General features: G+C 33.3%; 1 protein-coding gene and 2 long non-coding RNA genes across 4 annotated transcripts; 1 reads left to right on the top strand and 2 right to left on the bottom strand.

Moving 5' to 3' along the window:
* Positions 1–24,106, top strand: LOC131004576 (acyl-acyl carrier protein thioesterase TE3, chloroplastic-like). The gene is made up of 5 exons (XM_057931282.1): positions 1–139; positions 2,608–2,708; positions 8,251–8,345; positions 9,307–9,402; positions 23,883–24,106. The coding sequence occupies exons 2-5, from the start codon at positions 2,609–2,611 to the stop codon at positions 24,021–24,023; spliced, it is 432 nt and encodes a 143-aa protein (XP_057787265.1). The 5' UTR covers positions 1–139; position 2,608; the 3' UTR covers positions 24,024–24,106.
* On the bottom strand, positions 10,601–12,747 carry LOC131004578 (uncharacterized). 2 transcript variants are annotated; one of them, XR_009095063.1, is made up of 3 exons: positions 12,397–12,736; positions 11,428–11,511; positions 10,601–10,826 (listed from the first exon to the last, which is right to left on the bottom strand). It is a non-coding gene; the product is annotated as an uncharacterized LOC131004578 (long non-coding RNA). The 2 variants fall into 2 exon arrangements; XR_009095064.1 differs by having other exon boundaries at positions 11,428–12,747.
* LOC131004579 (uncharacterized) lies at positions 20,111–22,257 on the bottom strand. The gene is made up of 2 exons (XR_009095065.1): positions 20,938–22,257; positions 20,111–20,336 (listed from the first exon to the last, which is right to left on the bottom strand). It is a non-coding gene; the product is annotated as an uncharacterized LOC131004579 (long non-coding RNA).

Raw genomic sequence — 24,106 nt, 5'->3', positions numbered from 1 at the left:
TGTTGCACCACCCTTTTACTCGCATCACCACCACACACATCCCACTTGGCTTTCCCGCCATCGTCGCTGCCCACCAGCCACTAGCACCGTGGAGGAGATGTCATCATCTTGCTTCTCATAGCATCAGGGGTGCCAAAGGGTACGCAATTGATACATATAACACTACAAAAAACATGTCGTTGAAAATGAGAGACTTCATCGTCAAGATCTATTCGTCGATAAAGTTAACAATGGAATATTCCGTCGTTAATATTAATTTTTTTATATAATTTTTTGTAGAAACAATATAGTCAAATGACCATCATGAAGATTGAAAATCAATTTTTGGCCCCTAATCTTAAAACATCAAAATGTGGCCATTAATTAGGTGGTATGCCTAATTTACCCTTTTTACTTGGCCGCTGGGGTGATTGCTCGGCCGCTGGAGGCTTATGGGTGAGCTGCGCGCTCGCGGGGAAAAGCCAGCGCCCGCTGCGCATATGGCACTTATGGCACTAATAGTGTCATAAGTGCCATACGCATCATTTTATTACTTGGTTTTATTTTGGATTTCCGTTGGCACTTATGGCACTAATAGTGCCATACCATTTTAAACACTTCCCCGTAGGATTTAGATGTTCCATTTAGACCATTTTAAACACTTCCCTGTAGGGTTTAGATGTTCCATTTAGGGTTTAGATTATCCATTTAGGGTTTAGATATTCGATTTAGGTTTAGATTATCCATTTAGGGTTTAGATTATCCATTTATGATTTCTTGATTCTATTATTGTTGTTTCTGTTGCACGTATGGCCAAAATGACTATTTTACTTGGTTTTATTTTGAATTTCTGTTGGCATTTTTGTCACTAATTAGTGCCAAAAGTGCCAACGAAAATCCAAAATAAAATCAAAGTAAAATCATGGCACTTATGACACTAATAGTGCCATGAGTGCCTAACCCAACCTGGCACGCGATCCGCGTGCCTGATCCTACCCGGTCCGCCTCATTAAGGGTAAAAACGTCAAAATCAATAAAAATTGTCAAATTTTATGTTTTTTCAATGTGTGGCCATAAATTGTGTTTTATGCTTCATTTTGGCTACTTCAAAATTTTACTCTTTTTTGTATTATCTTATTTTTATTTTCATTTTAATGTTTCATCATTAAATAATTTTATTATATATTTACCAACAAAAAATGAAAAACTCTAAATATTGCTATTTTCTTTCCTGCTAATATCAGTCTTATGATTCATTTGAAATCTCTTCATCTCGCCTTGCTCGAATTGAAATTAACAAGAAAATTGAGCACCAGTAACATAAAAGGGGACGATACGAATTTTAATAAAAATGATTAATGTATTGTGAGTAGAGAAAATGTCTCATTTAAAAAGTAGTATTAATAATGATAATTTCTTGTGTTAAATATTACACAAGTCAATAAAGAAATTAAAAGACCATACGACGATGGACTTGAACCTAGGACCTCAGGCCTTAGACATTAACCACCTACTGCTAGACCAACACACACACACACACACTGTTAATAATGATAATTAATTGTATTGTGTGTGGAGAAAATGATCCACCATGTGATAGGAAGTTTCCAAAATGAAAAGAGATTAATTTTTGTAGACGTCCCAAATGACAAAAATATTATATATTATATATTATTATTATTATTATTATTATTATTATTATCACCACCCATATTTAATTTACTTTTCATAAAATTTGTAATTTATTGAAATAATAAAAATAATTCCATAATTAAAATACATATAAAAACTAAAATCACAATTAATATTATAAGAAAAAGAAAAAATGGAAGAGATATATATTTCGTGTCAAATTTTTAAATAGTAATAACTTGTTAATATATTATTTTAATATATTGCATATATTTTCCATAAACGACATAACATAATTTTGAAAAATAATTAAACGATATGAAAGAATGAAAAAAAAAAAGATAGTTAATAGATTTTACAGAAAAAAATGTCGTTGATTTTTGGAGAAATTAAAATTAATTTCAAATTGGTGATTTCCTTTTTAATAATAATAGATTTTATTAGTATAAATTGACCCAAAAAAATAACAATTATAACAAACTCCAGTATTTTTTTTTGAAATAATAAATAAATATAGCAGTTGGATATATTTTTTTCATGTTAAAAATATGTAGCAGTTGATATATTTGTCTGGTGTAAGTTTGTACGTGTGGTTTGGGGACGAGATCCAATATCCCATAATTTTATATGTGACATTATATCTCACTCTGACAACTAGTATTTTAATAATATTTTTTATAAAAATAAAATTATGATACTACTATGAATTATACATAACTTTAATTTTAGAAAAATTAAAATTTTAAAAAATTATATACCGTAACTTTTAATTTATCAATATTATTAGTTAATAAAAGTGAAACTAAATGATAAAAGATAATTATATACCCTAATTAGATGGAATAACCTCTAGTTAATAATCATAAAATTGAACTAAAGCATATAAAGTTGAAATTGGAGAAAAAATATACAAGAAAATAAACAAAATTAAAAATAGCATACAAGTGAGACATCAAATATGGTACACTGAATCTCAATCCGTGGTTTTGGTGGCAGGATGACTGGGTTTCATGAGATGGAACTACAAGTTCGAGAGTATGAGTTGGATCAGTTTGGAGTTGTGAATAATGCTGTTTACGCTAATTACTGTGAGATTGGTAAGACTACCGACTATTTTTTAAAATTTGTGTATATTATGGCGAACTTTTGTGAACATAGAGTATAATTTTAGATGAAATTATAATGCGTATAAATAAATAGGATATAGTAATATTTTAATTTGTTGGTCCCAAGCGAGTGCGTACTAGTGTAGGGGGATAAACCAATTACAAACTATCCGTTTACTTTTCAGAGTGTTGCGTTATGAACATATCCAATTGATAATGAGTCAGTTGGTTTGATGCAGATCAGTTTAACAATGTTAAACTGACTGATATCAAAATAAGTTAATTGCTCATAAGCTGATTAGTTGGACATATAATTGACTTTTGCAGAATGTGAAGGTTAGTTACTCACTTTACAAAATCATTCTTAAAGAACTTTTCAGATTTGTTAATATTCAGTTTATGATCAAAAGTTGAAAATCAGTTTTCTATATTGATGTTGATTGCAATAAATGATTGGTCAGTATGCCGTTAAGATAAGCAGATAGATAAACAAGCTATACCGAATGTATATACGAAAAGTAAGTATGCAATCAATTTATAGTGTTTTCGAGAAATCTCGTATATACTCTTTCCCTTTGTTTCATGGGAATTCACTATCTTTGGTATTCCTTGTTATGAAGTTGCAAATCAGTCTATCAACCGGGCCTTTAACCAATCAGTACGTCACTTTGTACTACGGAAGTGATCCGCTGCAACTTACGTGGATTGCAACCATTAGATACCTATCAGATTTAAGTTATTCTTACAGCCTACTACTTACTCTGTTACTCTTAGCTTTTTGTGCGCACGAACATGCGCTTTAATATTTGAACAACCTTCTTATACTCTAACATCGATCTTAAGCCGGAGGTGTGATTGAGTATAAAATGTTTTCAATTAATGAGTACATTGTTACAATAAGAATAGTGAGCACAGAGTGTGCTCGGTTCTAGGCTTAGGATATACGATTTGGTTGTCTAGAACTAAGGGAATGTATATACTCTTGATCTGGAAAGACTTGACTATAATCAGTTAAATCAATGAATAAAATGTGTCTTACTTGTCTGCTGATATAGTAATTGGTAGATACCACTTAGTCGTTAGTCGTTGAACTTATTAACTGATGATACAGTCAAGTAATATAGATGGCTTATCAGCATGTGTTCTTCCTTACTTTAGCAGTTCTCTGCACGCTGACTGGTGATGAATCAGTTTGATCGATGGGAAGTCACATTTGTTCCTCTGGGTTGAGCAGATCTAGTTTTCAACATAACATTCTGGATTGCTTTAGCTAAAGGCTTTTATAAGAATGTCAGCACGCTAAATGCCAGTGTGAATTTTCTCAACAATCACGTCCTTCTATTTGATGTGGTCTCTGATGAAGTGATTTTTGACATATACATGCTTGCATCTGGTGTGAAGAATCTGATTTTGAGTGATTGCTATTGCGCTCAAGCTATCGCAAAAAAATAGAACTTTAGTTGTCGCGACTTTGTAGTCTCTCACCTATTGCTTTAGCCAGAGAATTTGTCAGTAGCAACTTCCAATGGCCATATACTCAACTTCAGTTGTTGAAGTGGCCACTGAAGTCACCTTCTTTGAGAACCATGATATTAGTTTGCTTCCCAAAAACTGACATGTGATAGAGGTTGATTTTCTGTCTATTCTACAACCTATAAAGCTAGTATCTGAGTATCCTGTTAGCTCAAAGTTATCATAAAAGGGATATCATTATCCAAGATTTGGTGTGGCTCATAGATATTTGAGTATCTTATTTACAGCTTAAAGATGTTCTTTGTGTGGATCACCTTGGTAGCAAGCACAAACTCTTTCATCGAAGAAAATGTCTGGCCTACTGGTAGTGAGGTAGAGCAGTGATCTAATGATTCCTCTGTAGATGGTGTAATCAACTAGTTTGCCTTCAGCTCCACGACCCACCTTCCAATTTTGTTCATAGAAATCTCCAAGAGCTTTGCTTTCTGTACTTTTAACTTGTGTATTTGGATTGATTGATGAAAAGTCAATCAGTTGATTGATTTACTTGTAGTCTTAAGAAAAATTTCATTTCTCCTATCATGGACATTTAAAATCTGTTACATCAACTCGGAAAATATTTTACACAATTCAACTGATTGAGATCCAAAAATGATATCATCAACACAGATATGGACCAAAAGGATATTGTCACCCTTTATCAGTGTGAAGAGTATTATGTCCACTGATCCCTTCTTGAACCTTTGTTCTAGTAGATATTCAGACAGAGTATCATACCAAGCTCTTGGACCTTGTTTCAGTCCATGCAATTCTTTCTTCGGCATGTACACCTTGTCGCCGATCCCAAAGCCTGGAGGTGCTCCACGTATACTTTATCTGTCTATATACCATTCAGAAATGCACACATCGCATCCATTTGGAAGACTTTGAACTTCTTGTGCGGCATAGCTGGAGGTGCTCCACGTATACTTTATCTGATGGTTTCTAGTCTTGCAAATGGGACAAATGTCTCACTGAAGTCGATTCCTTCTTATTGAGAAACGCCCTTTGCAACTAGCATTGCCTTGTTTCTGATCACGAGGCCCTCTTCATATTTTTTATTTCTAGAAACCCATTTCAGATCGATGACCTTGTGATTTCGCTGTCGATTCAACAGTTTCCAGACTTCATTCCTCATAAACTCATTGAGCTCCTCTTGTATAGCCATTGTCCAATTGACATCCTTGCAGGCTTCGAGTACATCATTGAGCTCAGTCTGGGATAAGTAGCAGCTGAACAAGACAGTCTCATTTGGAGCTTCAACATGAGATCTTCTTGTTCTGACTCTTGCAGTTGGATCACCAGTGATTTAACTCTTCTGATGGTCCTTAATCCATTTGATCTACTTCTCTTTAGTTAGTTGATCAATTGCTGCGTAACTCGATGGATCTGCTTCAATTATTGCACTGGGGGCTGCTGGAATTGGTGATGGATGAGTTGACTCGATTGCAGATGACGTTCTCCCTAGCTGTAATGCTTGAATTTCTGGAAAGTTGTGAGGGAATGCCCATTTCTTCTGCACAGTCTTGAGGCGTAAAGTTTTATGCCTCAGCGTTTTCATAATCTTAACCCTATATAAGATTTTCTACAAATACATTATGTGGGGCTGCTTAAGTTGATGTACTCCGGCTGAATCTAGATGTTTCAGCTTGATGTAACTCAGTTGCTTTGTTCCTGTACTCAGTAGCAGTTACATCAAAAACAACATGAGGTGTTATTTCCACAGTAAGGGATCTTTTGTTGAACATTCGATAACTTGGTCGACTATCCAAGTATCCAAGTAGTACTTCTTGTCGATTTTCCAATCGAACTTTCTTAGTTTGAATTTCCTATTGTCATGGATATAACATAAACAACTAAATATACTCGTATGAGAAATACTAGGCTTTTTATTGTTCCATAGCTCGTAAGGAGTTTTCTCATGTCTTTGAGTCAAGAACGACCTATTTTGGGAGTAACACGCTGTGTAGACAGTTTCACACAAAAAATTAAGTGGCAACTTGGAGTAGGCTAGCATTGTCCTTGTTGTTTCTTTCAGCGACTGATTCTTTTTTTTCCACTAGCACGTTCAGCTGCGGAGTTTGAGCTGATGAAGTTTGATGTGCAATCCCCTTTTCTTTACAATATTTTCTAACAGTTGAATTGACGAATTCAGATGACATCAACTTTCTTCTCCTTCCTGAGTTTCTACAATACTTTGGGCAGCCTCTCTACAGAATACTTTGCAAGTTTGTCGATGGTCTTGAAGTTGAGATGATTCAGTGTTCGCGGTGTCATGTCTAGCTCAGCTCGTTGGTAGTTTGTGAAACCAGACATGTGTCATGTTTACACTATCCCCATGATGCAACATAGAGGTTTTCCAAAATGAGTTTCAGTAAGGATTACTCCTCTTGAGTTGCTTTTCACAATGCACATGTCTTTTTAAAACTCAACAATGTAACCATCATCACATAATTGACCAATAGACAATAAATTAGGCCTTAGGCCATCAACATATTTAACACTTGTTATTAAAGCATTTCCAGCAGTAAGATTACTATTTCCTTTAGTGTAACAAATTGAGTTATCACCAAAGGTTACCTTTAAGTCATTCTTGGCTATGACGTTTGAAAAAAGATCTTTGAATCCAGTTATGTGAGTTGAACATCTATTATCCAAGTACCATACTTTGTAGCTCACTAGTTACATGATCTTTTTTTTTTCTGCTTGCCCATCAGTGCGACCTGCAAAACTAAATTTAGATATCCACTCAAGATTAGGTCATTTATATTAACATTCAACTTTGGAACCCAGAGATTTGTCTGAGCACTGGTGTGTGGTGACCAGTGCTCAGACAAATCAGTTTCCCATTGATGTCAGTGTAAACAAATCTAGGCTTATTTAGATCAGTGACCATCAGAACCCATATTTGGTTGATCTGACCGGCTTGGAGATGAGGTTAGAGCTGTTTTATTTTAAGATTAACAAAGACAATCATCGTTTCTCTTTTTCTTTTTCAATAAAATCTTAATTTAATAACAAAGACAATCATATGCTTGAAAACTCGACATTAGAATTTTTAGATGTAATTAGAAAACTTAGAAATAGATCTAGATTTTAAAAATTGCAAACTTAAGAATTTTAAGAATTTGTATCTAATGGTCAGTTTGAGCCACTTACCTTGTGAATAGCCTTCCTACCACCACCGCAAACATTAATTAAAATTTGCAATTTGATCGGCCTGAAGATGCTAGTAGTGATCATGCTTCTTGAAAAGTAGGGATTAACCTCCCACGTCTCTTGCACCATGACTTCACTAAGTTATTAAATCGTGGATCTAACAACAATAATCGTTTATTAGAGTACATAAGAATAAAACTCGTAAAAGAAAGGAAAGATTGTAATAAATACAATTATTTATGAAGAGTAGAAGTTCCGCTTCAAAACATACTAGCTCTAGAATGTTACCAATATTTCATTCAATATGGATGAAGTCTACATTAATTCTAATAGTACAAATTATATCAATTGTGGAAATTGACTTTTAATCAAAATAAATAGATTTTTTTAATTATCTTTCAGCATCTTTTTTTCTTTCTTTTATATATATGTATAAACTGTATTTGGCATATGAAGGAAAAAGAAAAGAAAAAATATGATTTTATCAAACGAAGGTGTGTTCTCTTTGGTTGATAAATTAATTATGGAAAAATGAAGAATAACAAAAGAAAAAATCCTTTAAATCTCATCTTTCTTTTTTCTCATTTTCTACCAAAGATAATTTTCCCATTTTCTATTCCTCTTTTTCACTTCATCAAGGAGGGATAATATTATCACACCAACAATAAACGGATAATATTATCCCTTCTTGGATTGAAAAGAAGGAATAAAAAATGGTAAAATTCATTTTTGTAAAAAATAAGGGAAAATAAATGAGACATTTAAAAGAAGAAATTTTTATTATCACTATTTTTTTTCATGATAAATTTATCAATAAAAAAAATACACACACTGATTCTTTTGTTATTTGGTGATCGAACAGGTTTGTATCAAATCTCCTACATGCTTGATTTAATTAATGATGGCATAGTAGTAGCAGTCAAAGAAGCATCGTATAAGTACATCGCGCCTTTAAGGGTATGAAGATAAACGTTTTTCTTTCTGGGGCAATTGAAATTGTTGATTTTTTCCCCCAACTATTTGGGTTCATGCTGCATAATATTTATAATCTATAGTATATTAAAAAGGTAATTTGAAATTTTTAATTAATTTTCAAATTCAATGATAATTTTTTAATTATAATAAAATTGAAGCATTATTTGTAAATTGACTTTTTCATTTTATATCATTTTTCTTTATCTTCTTAGTTTTATATTTTATTTATTTTCAAAAATTATGAAATTCAGCTAATTATAAAATATTTGATATATTTTATGTAAATATTGAGTTTAAAATATAAGAGTTATATTTATTTAAAGATTAAAACTTAAGAAAATTCTCTCTCTCTTTCATGCCTTTTTCTTGAATAAATCTTTATATTATTTTTTTAATTTATTTTATTATCTTAACTTATTTTTCTTTTTCATATATCAATTTTTATTATTGTAAATTCTTTTTTTCTATATTCAGTTAAAATTATTTTATATATATATATATATAAATAAGGTAATTATGATGGTATCAATTTTGTATATATATAAAGAAATATAAAAATATTTTTTCGTGTATTGCGCGAATGCAAATACTAGTTGATTTTTAAATTACCCTTGTCAGCTCTGAATTATTTTTTTTTTTTTTCAAAATGATCAAGTCCTCGAACTTTTATTTGCAATTTATTGAGTACTATTTTAATAGTTTCTAAACTAAATAATTTATGCATTAATATAAATTGAATAACTAAAACTAAGAAACTAAAAAAAAAGTGTGTTAGAGGTGAAAAACTATTATTAGTATCTGAATTATACTCATTGAAAAACAATTGTATCTTAAAAACTCCATTACTTGATTTTATTTTATTTTTTATAATAAAAAATTGGGATATCCGGATGATATGTTTTTATTTTTGTTTTGAATTTTAAATTTTAAGTTGTGATTGCAGAAGAAAGAGAAGTTCTTGGTGAAAGCGAGGGTGTATGACTATTCGGCTACCCGGATGTATTTTGAATTCTTTTTCTTAAAGCTTCCAAATCAAGAGGTTCGAGCTCTGTTCCATTATATTCATATATATATATATATATATGGAACTTGATTTTTATATTTTTATAGACTATGGTGTCAAATCCAACCACTTCCATTTGCGAAAAAAAGAAAGAAAGATAACCATGGTTTCAATTTAGTTGAAACTTTTTTGTCTTATATATTTATTTTGATTCTAATACCTCATAAATTATTATTAAGGTCATTAATTTTATAAATTACAAGCTCAATTTATTTATTTCCCCTTTAATAAAAATAACAAATCAAGCTTTGATTTATATGTAATTTATGAATTTAATGTTCTCAATACCAATTAACGAGGTAATAGAATTAAAGTAACTATACAAAAAAAAAATAACACTAATAATGTGAATTAAATGTGACCGATGCTCACATAAGATATGTACCATTTATCTACATTAATATACTTTAGTAATAGTTCACAGTCGAATTCAGTATCAAAAGTAATGAAATTTGACCGCTAAGTAATGATGAAAGTTTTGGTTCATTGGGTCAATCCACTCAGGAGGCATTTGATTTGAGTGATAAGACATGATTGATAAAATAATCTACATTAATCAAGTGTTTAGTTTGCATGATTCAACTCGTAACAGATAATTCGATCCACATCTAATAATCCAAATGAGTAATTATTTGTCACCCCAAAATTGGGTGAATTATTTAATCATTCTTCTAATCTTATCTATCACATCCATCAAACCAAATGCCATTAGTATTCAAACTTCCGAACTATATAATTAATTTGGATTAAAAAAAAAATCGAACAAAAAATTGTTAATTATATCCCTAATTCTTTTGGTATATTTTAACCTAATCCTTTGATTTTAAGTTGGATTGACATCCCACCAAAATATCACTATATAAATATACTAACCTTATTCATGTGCAAGAACCGTCAAGGAATAACCATGCCAAATAGACAAATAATATTATACCCAGTAATGTTATATACGATCTTTCTTCAACGGATGCCAATATATATATATATATATATAAGAGGACTAAATTTGTCACAGCCCGCCCTAACTAAGGATAGTTAAGCCGAGTGATCTACGACTAGGGATGGGGTTAAAGAAGAAGGGGAAGAAAAGGGGCGTCATTTATAGCCGTAAAACTTACTCATCTTAATAAAACTCGTCATTTTTATTCATGAATACTCAATTGAAAATAGTCTATGAAAGACAGCATAAAACTTAATTAATATCATTAATCAAGTTATACATCATATGAAACCATTCTCTTAAGACTCAAAGTATGACATAACATACTATAACATCAACAACATCTTGCAGCGGAAAGTAGCTAGACATATGTATGAAGACATATTCTAGACAGGTTAACTATTTATTAACAACCCTGGAGACTCCGCTCATTGCAGCACCATCATCACATCAGCTCAACCTGCACATTTAGAAAACATATGCAGGGCTGAGTACAAAAGCACTCAGTGGGCACGTATGCCTAGGTATAAAAATACATGCTTCAAAACTGTAAATTGTCATGCCATCATAAACAGTACAGCAAGGGAGTTTTTCGCTAAAAAGGCCCAAGCTTACTAAGTTCATTTGTGATTCTTAAAGTTCGTCTGCAGACTAAGTTCTCTTGTAATCTATCATATCTGGAACTGTGTGCCGGAGAGGTGGCCACCTCTCACGGTCACTTGACCGGCCAACCCGCTAGATGACTCACGGTCACTGGTGTACACTAGTCCTGGCAGGATAGCTATCAACTGCTCAGGACCCGAATTCGATTGCATCATTGGCAAAGCCAAAGCAGATAGATATCATACTAAAATTTAAACATTTATGGCAAGACAACAATTGAAATAATTTTCAGTTCAATGATTTTGTAATGAAATATCTTGTTTAAATGTAACATTAAATTCGTTTGATAGATATATAAAACTGAAATTAACAGTTAAATCATCTCATGCATTCATTCGTATAAGAGGCCTACGACACGCAGGGGATCTCTATATACGTATAGTAAAAGTAATGCCCACCTGATTGCAGTGTTTTGCTACTTAAGACAACGATTCTCTTTCCTTAGCGCGATAGGTTACTCAGACGCTTTTGTTTATTTGAACCTTTGATAACACGAAAACATGTGTTCGAGTGAATAATAGAAAAGATAACAACAAATGCAGTGAATCACTTATTCACTCATTTCTCTAACTACCCATATTTCCTTAAACGACTATATCTAACTCATATACAATCGTTCTTCCTTTATCAAAATACTTCATGTACCTTTGAGGATGTAGGAAATTCCATTTTATTCATTTATTTATCTATTATAAATAAAGAATAATTTTATAAACATAAAACGTTTTCCTTTTCCCCATTTAATAATGCCAATCTCCAATATATATACATACACATCAATAGCTCATTTATAAACTAAAAGTGATATTTTATCAACAATAAAACTTTAAAATCCTTAATAGGAATTATTTTGAATCATTTCCATCTCAACAAAACTGTATAGATTCAACTTCAACTAATAAACTGCTTTTACTCCGAACTCGTATGGAGTCGAATTTTATTTCAATAGAAACCTCTTTGAGTCTAGTTTAATTGAAAAAAAAGTGTGTTGAAAAACTCCAAGTAGTTTAAGAGATATAGCGATTTTCCCATCGCCTACCAGATTCGGCAGTTTCTGCCAACTGAAAGTCCAGATCTTTGAAAAATAGCAAACGTTTCCGGAATGACCCCAAATTTTATATGCAGATAGATAACGCATATAAATTTATACCATAAAAATTTGAGAGCTAAATATCAACATATGGTTACTGAAATAGTTAACTTAATCATCTGCCTCACGACAGTTTCAACAGATACGGGCAGTAGACTTCTCAAATTTTAAAAGGGTAGTAAACGAAGTTCAAATAACATGAAACTTTGTACAAATATTCACCACACTCCCATCTATACCCCAGAAATTTCACATAATATAATAGAAACGGGAATACCTTGAATAGGTGTATGGTATTAGTCTCTGCAGATTTTATATATGGCATAGATTAGAAGCCAATTGTGAAGAAGAATTGAATGAGATGAATAATCTTCACTCTATTACTTTATAAAACTTGCTGCAGAGGTGGGAATGGGTGAGTTGAGATAGTGGAATAGGTTTTAAAGAAGCAAAATTCTATTTGGAGATTGACTTTAGAGGTGAAGAAAATTGTGAAGTAGTAGGTGAAGAAAATTGTGAACGTATTGGTGAAGAAAATTGTGAACGTATTGGTGAAGAAAATTGTGAAGTAGTAGGTGAAGAAAATTGTGAACGTATTGGTGAAGAAAATTGTGAAGTAGTAGGTGAAGAAAATTGTGAACGTATTGGTGATTGGTTTAATAGAAGAATGAGAACCATATGTGCTTAATCTCATATAAACACATTAAGATATATAAGCCTAATTCTCATTGAAGCATAAAATTCACTTGAGCTTGCCTCTAACATAAATTAAATTACTCATGGGCTTAAGTAAACAATCGATAAAAGATTCATATTTAACACTTCAGTGTTAAATTCTCCACAATAAATTAATGGACTCAAAATATATTTTGAGTGCATCATCTATTGAAAATAAAAAAAATAAATCATCACATATATAAATTATCAAATTCATATAAGTTCGTATTTTATTAATGGATGCTGATCCCTAATTACCATAATCAATCCTTAAATCAGTAATTTAAAAGTATATAATCCTTAATAAAAAGTCGGGTCATTACATACTATCCCCCTTAAAAGAAATTTCGTCCCGAAATTTGTACCGCAGAAAACAACTCTGAGTACTTCACTTTCTTGTTAGACCGTAGTCTATTCTTGACCATGTTATATTCATAGGTCCCTTACTATCGGTATCGACTTAGTCCTTAGTACCTGAACTTCCCGATCTAAGATAGATTTGGATCTTCCTTCGTGACTCAAATATTGACTAATAACAATGTTGTTCTTATGGATCATATGTTTTGAATCGTAAACATTTTTCTCTAATTGCGACACATGGGATACATTACGCACATTCTCAAAGCTTAGCGCTAACGCCAAACAGTAAGTTATTGGGCCTATCCTTTCTACAATCTCGTATGAGCCTATAAAACGGGGTTTAGGTTTACCCTTCACATTGAGTCCAATGATTTCTCTTGATGGAGAAACTTTTATGGAAATTATCTCTCCACTTTCACATCATAGGTCAATTTGTCATTTGTCAACATATGACTCTGTCAATCATGGCCCCTATTTTATTCACTATCAAATTTTGACGGATGATTTCAATCATCTAGTCATTTCATCCCAACAAAGTGGTGATCTATATTTTCTCACGTGTAACGCCTCATTTGCCAACCTATCGATAGTCGATTGATAACTGGTATTATATCTCTCACAATGAGTGGCAAAAACATGTTCTCAGCTTTCACCCCGGTTTAGCTCAGTCGTCCTTAACATACCTTATTAGTAATTTCTATGTCATTTAAGCGGAACTATAACGACTAATATCTCTAAAGTATTCCTAAAGCAACTTAAACAGTTTGTAAGGAGACCCACCATTTCGAGCATGTAAGCAGTTAGCTTAAAATGCCGTTATAAACTTTTATTCATTCATTGAAGGAATCTCGAGTCATGTGGGCATTGACTACCCCCTTTCGTGACAACCTTTGCTTAAGTCTTAAGGATTCGAAAAATCAATCTCGACAAATCCATTAGTTCGTTAAGGGTTCGGTTTGTCCCAAACACGATTTTAAGCTAGACTTTATGAGCTCAAATACTCAAAGTAACAATATGATATGTTATAAAACCTTCACTTGCTAGCACGCAAGACATATTTCAACAAATGAGGTTACATCTCGTTTCATTCCTCCTAACTAGAATTTTTTTTCTAGATCTTAATACATCTTAGTACTTCCTGGTGATAGTATAAGGGTGTCGTGGCTTTATCTTATTCTTAAGTTCATTGTCATGGAGATGCATATCTTCCCTTCAAAGAAGATAGCATTATTTGATTCCTCGTGGTAATTCTTGAAACTTCTTATCCTTATTCTTACTCTTAACTTCTCATCCTTCCTTCGTGCTCCTACCACAATTTTCCTCAAGCTGGGTGGTTTAATCACTTCTATCATCATCTTATTACATCTTAGACGAGGCCTTCCGGCTCACTGTATCATCTACTACATTGGTCTTGTCCATGTGATGGTTAATACCAAAATCATAATCTTTTTCGGGTTCAACCCATCCTCTTTGTCTCATCAGCTACTACAAATTCCTTATCAGGTTTTAGAATTTCTAGCACTACAATTCAAAATCATCAAAACTCTTTATCAGTAAACTATCATTTATACTCGACACCAATTGTTCGAGTGTCAGATACCAACATTTATGTGCGTTATTCATAACTCTCACACTCACTCCATTTAGACACATAATCGATATCAAACTCAAATAATAATTTATATCTTAACAATTTATCATGCTCATAGTTCTCGATTAAATCTCGGACTTTGTAATTAAATACTAAATTCCAACTATAATTAATTAACATGCTTCTCTAATTTATTTACCTCATTTAAACTAATAAATCTAATCCATGCTAATTTCTCATACTTAGCCATTTTATATGCATTTCTCATGTAATTCAAAAAGCTCAATAACTTACTAATCATGCTCATCTCATAAATACTCAAATAATTCATATAGTCTTACTAACATAGCATTAACTCATATGCACTGCTAGTTCACTTACATGACTTCACATACTCCACATATCTCAACTTAATAAATCATCGAATAGTTAGAAAATTTGTATTTAATGGAAATAAATTCCAAAAATTTAAATACAAATATTTTTAACTAAACACATTGGCATGCTCAAAATAACTCAATTAAAATCGAGCATCGCTCGTCTCTGGCCTTATGACTCACGGCCTTCATCAAATCTAAACCTTGGTGTTTAAATTAATCTAAGTAAATTATACGTGCAATATTTAATAAATATAAACACATATATAAACTCAAATCATTCAATATGTTCCAGAAAATGCCACTTTCTTGAGCAAAACTCACACCTACTGATTTGGCATAAATTCGTTCACCCAATAGTACTTTTGTACATGGTCCCTAAATGTTCCTTATGTTCATCTTCATTCTTGGAGTCACTAAGACGAACTTATCCAGGTGAAGGTAGAATACTCTATCAATGATGCCCATGAATATATCTGGGCATTTGTTAGCCTGAATGGCACAACTACAAACTTGTAGTGGTCATAACCCGTTCTAAAAGTTGTCTTGGGTGATGACATCCGATCCTCAATCGATCTTGGAAAACACATTTGCACCTTTGAGTTGGTCAAACAATTCATCTACCCTCACTAAAGGATATTTATTCTTGAGTATTAATTTGTTCCACGCTCTATTGTCTGTGCGCCTTTTTAAAGTACCATACTTCTTCATAACATACAAAATATGCGCTCCTGATGGGAATGCACTAGACATGATTAAACTTAGGTCTAGTCGTTTTCTGCAATTGGATCTCTAGGTTCTCCAACTCCCTTGGAGTAATCTTGTTCGATGCTTTTGATACACGTGTCGACCCTGGTACTAGGTCGATGGTAAATTCTACTTATCTATTGGGTGGCAGTCTTGGTAAGTTCTCCGGATAATCATAATGAAATTCACGTATAACTTCTACGTCCTCAACTGTCCTTTCTGTGCTAGCTCATCCGTTTAGGTATACAAGGAAAACTTGGTAATGTTTCTTATTTATCACCTTCATGGCTTGTATGTATGAAATAACTGATATTCTCTCCTTATACTTATCTCTTGAAAACTTAATGCGTCTATTCTTGAAGGTTTGAAGGAGATTTCTCATTTAATGCATAAATCGTAGCATATAATTCTCAGCTAACCAGTCCATTCCTAGGGTTACATCTACGTTCCATATTGGTATAACATCAAGTTATTCGCTACCACCTTAAGTGATCTTACATTCAATTACAGGTTCATATAACTACGCGTTACTACCGTTATCCCTTCTACGGGTGAAAAGTTTTTTTTTTTTTTTTTTTTTTTTTTTTTCATGTCTTGACCACTTTGTTCAGTTTGAATTTGTGTCGGTTGATCCCCGAGCATAACTACCTTGGCGTCTAGAGTTTTGTTGAGTAATTCAAAGTACGTAAACTCACCGTGGTTGGCGAATGCCATTATTATCTCATACTTTAGGCCAGGTCGAAACTTCTTCAGCATCTATTCATCGATGTCCACCTATTGTGGGGCATAACGGATATGTCGCAGCAAATCTGGTCGTACTTGGTCATAGACATCTTGTTTTGCTTGAGGTTGAACATTTTCGTTTCTTTCCACTTATCGCAGATATAAAAAAAATATGTAATATGTGTCCGTCTTATAGTCTTACTAAGACAAGTTTGCTAACATTCTTGAGTCATTGCTTTTCTTTTGGCCTCCCACCAAAATCTGTAGATCTAGTCAACTGGAATGCAACATATGAAGTCGTTCTGGTGCGGTACAAAGAAAATCAAAGATTCTCTTCATCGTCTTAATCTAGAGTTTACCCTCAACTGGATTCTTAGTTTCATTGATAAAACAATCTTTACTCGAGAAAAAGTTCATCCATCTTTCGTGATGGTTCATTTCTGTCCCCACCTCGTTTCTAGCTTCTCATCTACCAGACATTCTATTTTTAACAAAAAAAAAAAACGATCATCAATACATTCCTTTTCTCATATCACATGTGTAACACTTTTTCCATGATTCCATCGTGAAATCAGCATAGACAAAATAACTCAAGTCCTTATTCTCAACCTTACGGTTTGTACTATAAATTGTTAACAAAAGGAGTGGTCGATAATAATCAGAGGAGAAATACTAATCTCAACTAATTTAGACACAACTGAAAGTCAATTAACCATGCTATAGTTTGGGTGACTTACTAAGTCAATATACTAACACTTCTTAGTCGTATACCTCAAAAGAATCTACTAGAACAACTCAAAAGTTGCAAAGGCTCAAATCTCGAATGATATAAAGTGCTGCAGAAAATTTGTTCAAGAGACTCAAATAAATAACCAGAGGGTAGAAAGGAGTAACTACCAAGTCGAACAAAATGACCTAGAGTGAGAACCCATCTGATTTTTTTTTTTTTTTTTTTTTAAACTGAAGTTGAAATACAGGGGTTTATAAACCCAAAAGACGTCTACTGAGATTTGGATCATGTGGACTGGCCAGGTCCAACATAATCACTTCCCAGTTACACGGGAAACATCATCCCGAACTTGGTAATTCTGGGTCTTCTAAATTCTCATCATACTATACATAACAAAACTTAAGTTCACACCAGCAAGCTAAAAGCTTAAACTCAGGGTCCTATGTTCTAGACTCTTGTTTCGAAAGTTCAATATTTTTCGACTCTCCTCTCATGTTGCGGTGGTGGTGGCGGAGAATTATCCCGCCTATCTTTCACATCACACTCTTGATGACATCTTTGAGGCATTTTTGAAATCACAAAAGGAAAACTCAACTCGACCAACGCTCTAAGCATCCTCAAAACTCAAGTTCAATTTACTAACTCAACTTTAAGGAAACCCTCACGGTCACCTTAACATTCATCTGTAAGGCAATAAGCACTCACGAAATGCTAACAAAAAGACCACTCTGGTCAACCTAATATATCCATCAGTAGAATGCCTCTTTTTAGAGGACTTACATAAAGGGGTTATATAAACCCTACAAAACCATAGTATCTATCGTAATGTCCCTTCTAAACCGACACCATTAATAGTACTATGTCTCGGTCTGGACCTCTTACAGTAATTGCTACCAGTTAACTCATCTAGTTGCTACTTTAGCACACTAGGAACATCCATCTATTTAACATCAGTAGGGTACTATATTCGCATGCTTATCTATCATCATGTCAAAATCTCAAGTACCAGTATCTCCTAAGTAAGTTATATACATCGCAATGTAATTGCAACTAATCAAAAACGAGGGTGTACCGCGCATACTCTCAAGATCATCCTTAGCTCTAGCCTACATCGACTTCTCTTCTCATCCTCATCAACTCTAGCCCTCCTCGGCTACTTCTCATCCTCATTATCGTTTATCATTTTATCATCTTTGGTAACTGATACTCAAGGATCGACTCGATATCTACTACACTCTTCTAGAGTCCCTGGTAGAAAACACGCATCCGGTCAGTAGATCCGCATAGAAAATCTGGGTATCTGTAACAAATCCCATCTCCTGTGGGTCCAATGCTCAAGACGACATGTCCCATCATATTGAGTGGCTTTCTTCCTTGCTCAATCCTACCACTCGATTGGTAGCACGGGGACTAGGTGCACGATGCCATCCAGTCTAGTAACAACCATAAGGCTTTCATCCTTTCATAGTCTATGAACATGTGTTTGAAAATCTGCTAGGGTATCTCTGTACCACATACTGTACGCCTCGTCCTCGTATCCGATCTTTCCTGAGTTCGATCTCACAACAGTCCACTTTCGTGCAGTGCCAACAGTCCTGGCCAACCTATAAGGAGAACTTAAAGGTGACTCTAGGAACTAACTCTACTTGGCTCCAGCAACAAAAATAAACAAAACATAACTTAGCAAAACTCCTATTAAGTAGTACTGTTATCTTAAAACTCAAGCTCAAAACATCTAAATTCTCATCTCGTCCCGTCTTTACTTAGTAGGACAACTCAACAATTCTCTTAATCTAAATCATCGTGACTCAGTAAGACAACTCAACAATTCTCTCTCAAAGCCATCTCCAAAGACTATGGCTCATGATACCTCCTCAAGTACCATTAAGGTTGCGTGAGCAAAACTCGCGTCACAAAATAACTCAACATATCGTACAATATCTCATTGCAGCATGCTAATAACTCATCATTAATCATGCTATTATACTCAAGCTCATAACTCAAACTCATAACTCAAACCAACAAGTACTTAAAGCAATTGCTAATTCTCTCAAGCTTTAGCTCTAAGTTCTCATTTCATCCTTCTACTTAGTAAAAAAAAAAAAAAAAAAAAAAAAATCTCTCTTAACAATGACATTAGATTCCTTCATCTAAATCATCGTGACTTATCACAACTGCTCAAACAATTCTCATCACAAAACATCTCAAATACATCACATCATAACTCATAATTATGCATCCTCAATCATATAACATCATATGATATAAACGCTCTCATGATTCATCATGTAACATCAACATATGCTCTTACAACATAATAACTCATTATTAATCATGTTGTCATCCTCAAACTCAAACTATGCACCTTTAAAGTGTAACATCATAACTCATCATATAACCTCAACATCATGCTCTTCAAAATTTAACGTCAAATAAACTTTGAAATTTTACATACCTCGTTGAGCCTGGTGTGATGGTGCGCTGAGCTCACGGTTGTTAATAACTATTAGTCTAGCGACTCATTCTAGACTAAACTCAAGACTTCTAATTCAGAGCTTTCCTTCGCTCTGATACCACTTTGTCACAGCCCGCCCTAACTAAGGATAGTTAAGCCGAGTGATCTACGACTAGGGATGGGGTTAAAGAAGAAGGGGAAGAAAAGGGGCGTCATTTATAGCCGTAAAACTTACTCATCTTAATAAAACTCGTCATTTTTATTCATGAATACTCAATTGAAAATAGTCTATGAAAGACAGCATAAAACTTAATTAATATCATTAATCAAGTTATACATCATATGAAACCATTCTCTTAAGACTCAAAGTATGACATAACATACTATAACATCAACAACATCTTGCAGCGGAAAGTAGCTAGACATATGTATGAAGACATATTCTAGACAGGTTAACTATTTATTAACAACCCTGGAGACTCCGCTCATTGCAGCACCATCATCACATCAGCTCAACCTGCACATTTAGAAAACATATGCAGGGCTGAGTACAAAAGCACTCAGTGGGCACGTATGCCTAGGTATAAAAATACATGCTTCAAAACTGTAAATTGTCATGCCATCATAAACAGTACAGCAAGGGAGTTTTTCGCTAAAAAGGCCCAAGCTTACTAAGTTCATTTGTGATTCTTAAAGTTCGTCTGCAGACTAAGTTCTCTTGTAATCTATCATATCTGGAACTGTGTGCCGGAGAGGTGGCCACCTCTCACGGTCACTTGACCGGCCAACCCGCTAGATGACTCACGGTCACTGGTGTACACTAGTCCTGGCAGGATAGCTATCAACTGCTCAGGACCCGAATTCGATTGCATCATTGGCAAAGCCAAAGCAGATAGATATCATACTAAAATTTAAACATTTATGGCAAGACAACAATTGAAATAATTTTCAGTTCAATGATTTTGTAATGAAATATCTTGTTTAAATGTAACATTAAATTCGTTTGATAGATATATAAAACTGAAATTAACAGTTAAATCATCTCATGCATTCATTCGTATAAGAGGCCTACGACACGCAGGGGATCTCTATATACGTATAGTAAAAGTAATGCCCACCTGATTGCAGTGTTTTGCTACTTAAGACAACGATTCTCTTTCCTTAGCGCGATAGGTTACTCAGACGCTTTTGTTTATTTGAACCTTTGATAACACGAAAACATGTGTTCGAGTGAATAATAGAAAAGATAACAACAAATGCAGTGAATCACTTATTCACTCATTTCTCTAACTACCCATATTTCCTTAAACGACTATATCTAACTCATATACAATCGTTCTTCCTTTATCAAAATACTTCATGTACCTTTGAGGATGTAGGAAATTCCATTTTATTCATTTATTTATCTATTATAAATAAAGAATAATTTTATAAACATAAAACGTTTTCCTTTTCCCCATTTAATAATGCCAATCTCCAATATATATACATACACATCAATAGCTCATTTATAAACTAAAAGTGATATTTTATCAACAATAAAACTTTAAAATCCTTAATAGGAATTATTTTGAATCATTTCCATCTCAACAAAACTGTATAGATTCAACTTCAACTAATAAACTGCTTTTACTCCGAACTCGTATGGAGTCGAATTTTATTTCAATAGAAACCTCTTTGAGTCTAGTTTAATTGAAAAAAAAGTGTGTTGAAAAACTCCAAGTAGTTTAAGAGATATAGCGATTTTCCCATCGCCTACCAGATTCGGCAGTTTCTGCCAACTGAAAGTCCAGATCTTTGAAAAATAGCAAACGTTTCCGGAATGACCCCAAATTTTATATGCAGATAGATAACGCATATAAATTTATACCATAAAAATTTGAGAGCTAAATATCAACATATGGTTACTGAAATAGTTAACTTAATCATCTGCCTCACGACAGTTTCAACAGATACGGGCAGTAGACTTCTCAAATTTTAAAAGGGTAGTAAACGAAGTTCAAATAACATGAAACTTTGTACAAATATTCACCACACTCCCATCTATACCCCAGAAATTTCACATAATATAATAGAAACGGGAATACCTTGAATAGGTGTATGGTATTAGTCTCTGCAGATTTTATATATGGCATAGATTAGAAGCCAATTGTGAAGAAGAATTGAATGAGATGAATAATCTTCACTCTATTACTTTATAAAACTTGCTGCAGAGGTGGGAATGGGTGAGTTGAGATAGTGGAATAGGTTTTAAAGAAGCAAAATTCTATTTGGAGATTGACTTTAGAGGTGAAGAAAATTGTGAAGTAGTAGGTGAAGAAAATTGTGAACGTATTGGTGAAGAAAATTGTGAACGTATTGGTGAAGAAAATTGTGAAGTAGTAGGTGAAGAAAATTGTGAACGTATTGGTGAAGAAAATTGTGAAGTAGTAGGTGAAGAAAATTGTGAACGTATTGGTGATTGGTTTAATAGAAGAATGAGAACCATATGTGCTTAATCTCATATAAACACATTAAGATATATAAGCCTAATTCTCATTGAAGCATAAAATTCACTTGAGCTTGCCTCTAACATAAATTAAATTACTCATGGGCTTAAGTAAACAATCGATAAAAGATTCATATTTAACACTTCAGTGTTAAATTCTCCACAATAAATTAATGGACTCAAAATATATTTTGAGTGCATCATCTATTGAAAATAAAAAAAATAAATCATCACATATATAAATTATCAAATTCATATAAGTTCGTATTTTATTAATGGATGCTGATCCCTAATTACCATAATCAATCCTTAAATCAGTAATTTAAAAGTATATAATCCTTAATAAAAAGTCGGGTCATTACAAAATTAATAAAAATATTTTTTAAAATATAATATATGTACCATTTTTAGCCATTAGATCATCAAGATCTACGGTTGATACATCACCTTGTTGGATGAATTCATGGTCGTGAGTTCGAATCCATATTAAACTAAAGCTTTATTAAAAAAGAAAAAGAAAACACCTAAGAAAAACCCTTGAAAGCATAATAGAAGCAGACTAAGGACCAAATCTCATTAAAACCTTCATAAAGAAAACCCAATATGGAAAACTTTATGAAGGAAAAAGAGTGTCCGTCTAAAATAATCCAAACAAGCCACGTATATAAAGAAAAAATAAATGAAAATGGCTTCATTGAGCTTCAAACTAACCATCACCTAACAAACACCATTAACAACAAGGTAAAAAGAGTAACATCTCAAGCACAAATCATGAGGAAGCTTCAGACCATCACCTCACTGTGACCCATACCGGTGATACTACCCAAGAAAAGCGAGAGGCAGCCAAACACAACGACTGAAGAGCCAAGCACCGTTCTACCAGAAAGAAAAGAGAGACCCACCAAAACACGAGCATTCCAACGTGTTTTAATATAAATGAATTGCCACCGGAGAAAGAAAACCCAACGACAATGCCACAAACGATGCCCAACATCTAGCGCACCAGAATACTATGAAAAGAACCCGAGGTCGCTCCAAGACCCGACACCAACAAAACTGCGAAAATAAATGCTCACCTTAGAGAGAGCACCACACCTAAAGCTCGAAACCTAAACAACGCTAATAACACAACTCAAGTGCTCGCCAAAATATATACTCCCTCCGTCCATGAAAGAACTTTCTAGAGGAAGTGGCACGTGTTTTAAGAAAAAATGTTGTTGAGTGTATTGAAAGTGGATAAAAGGTAGTTGAGTGCATTGGGAGTGGTGAAAAGATGTTATAATTAATATTGAGAGTTGTGAAAAGTGAAAAGTGAAAAGTAAGAGTAATTATAAGTGGTGGGGTAAAGTCCAAAAATAAGTAGAAATTTTTTTATGAACGTCCCAAAAAGAAAAGATAGGAAGTTCTTTCATGAACGGATGTAGTATAATTTATGTCTCGAACTTTAGTATTGTTTTTTTAAAAATTTTCCTCAACTTATTTTTATTTTTCTTTCATGCATGATTAGCAATTGAAAATTGTGATATATATTAAGTGATTAAATTACGTTTTTTTTCCCTCTAATTGTGTGTGTAGCCCATTTTGGAGAGTAAAGTCACCGGAGTTGTACTTGATAAGAGTTTCCGTCCAGCTCGTATTCCTCCAGTAGTCTTATCCAGAATCAATCAATTGTGCTCAAGGGAAACAAAAGAGATAATTAGGCAACACTTGTTGTAGATTCTTGTTTATGAATTTCTATATATAAAGTGAAGTGGAACAATCAATGGACTCTTATATATAATAACGAAATAGGATTTGCT

This window comes from Salvia miltiorrhiza, unplaced genomic scaffold, assembly GCF_028751815.1.
Source record: "Salvia miltiorrhiza cultivar Shanhuang (shh) unplaced genomic scaffold, IMPLAD_Smil_shh original_scaffold_428, whole genome shotgun sequence".
NCBI lineage: Eukaryota > Viridiplantae > Streptophyta > Magnoliopsida > Lamiales > Lamiaceae > Salvia > Salvia miltiorrhiza.
The sequence above is the reverse complement of the archived record's forward strand: the minus strand, read 5'-3'. Positions and strand labels throughout refer to the sequence as shown.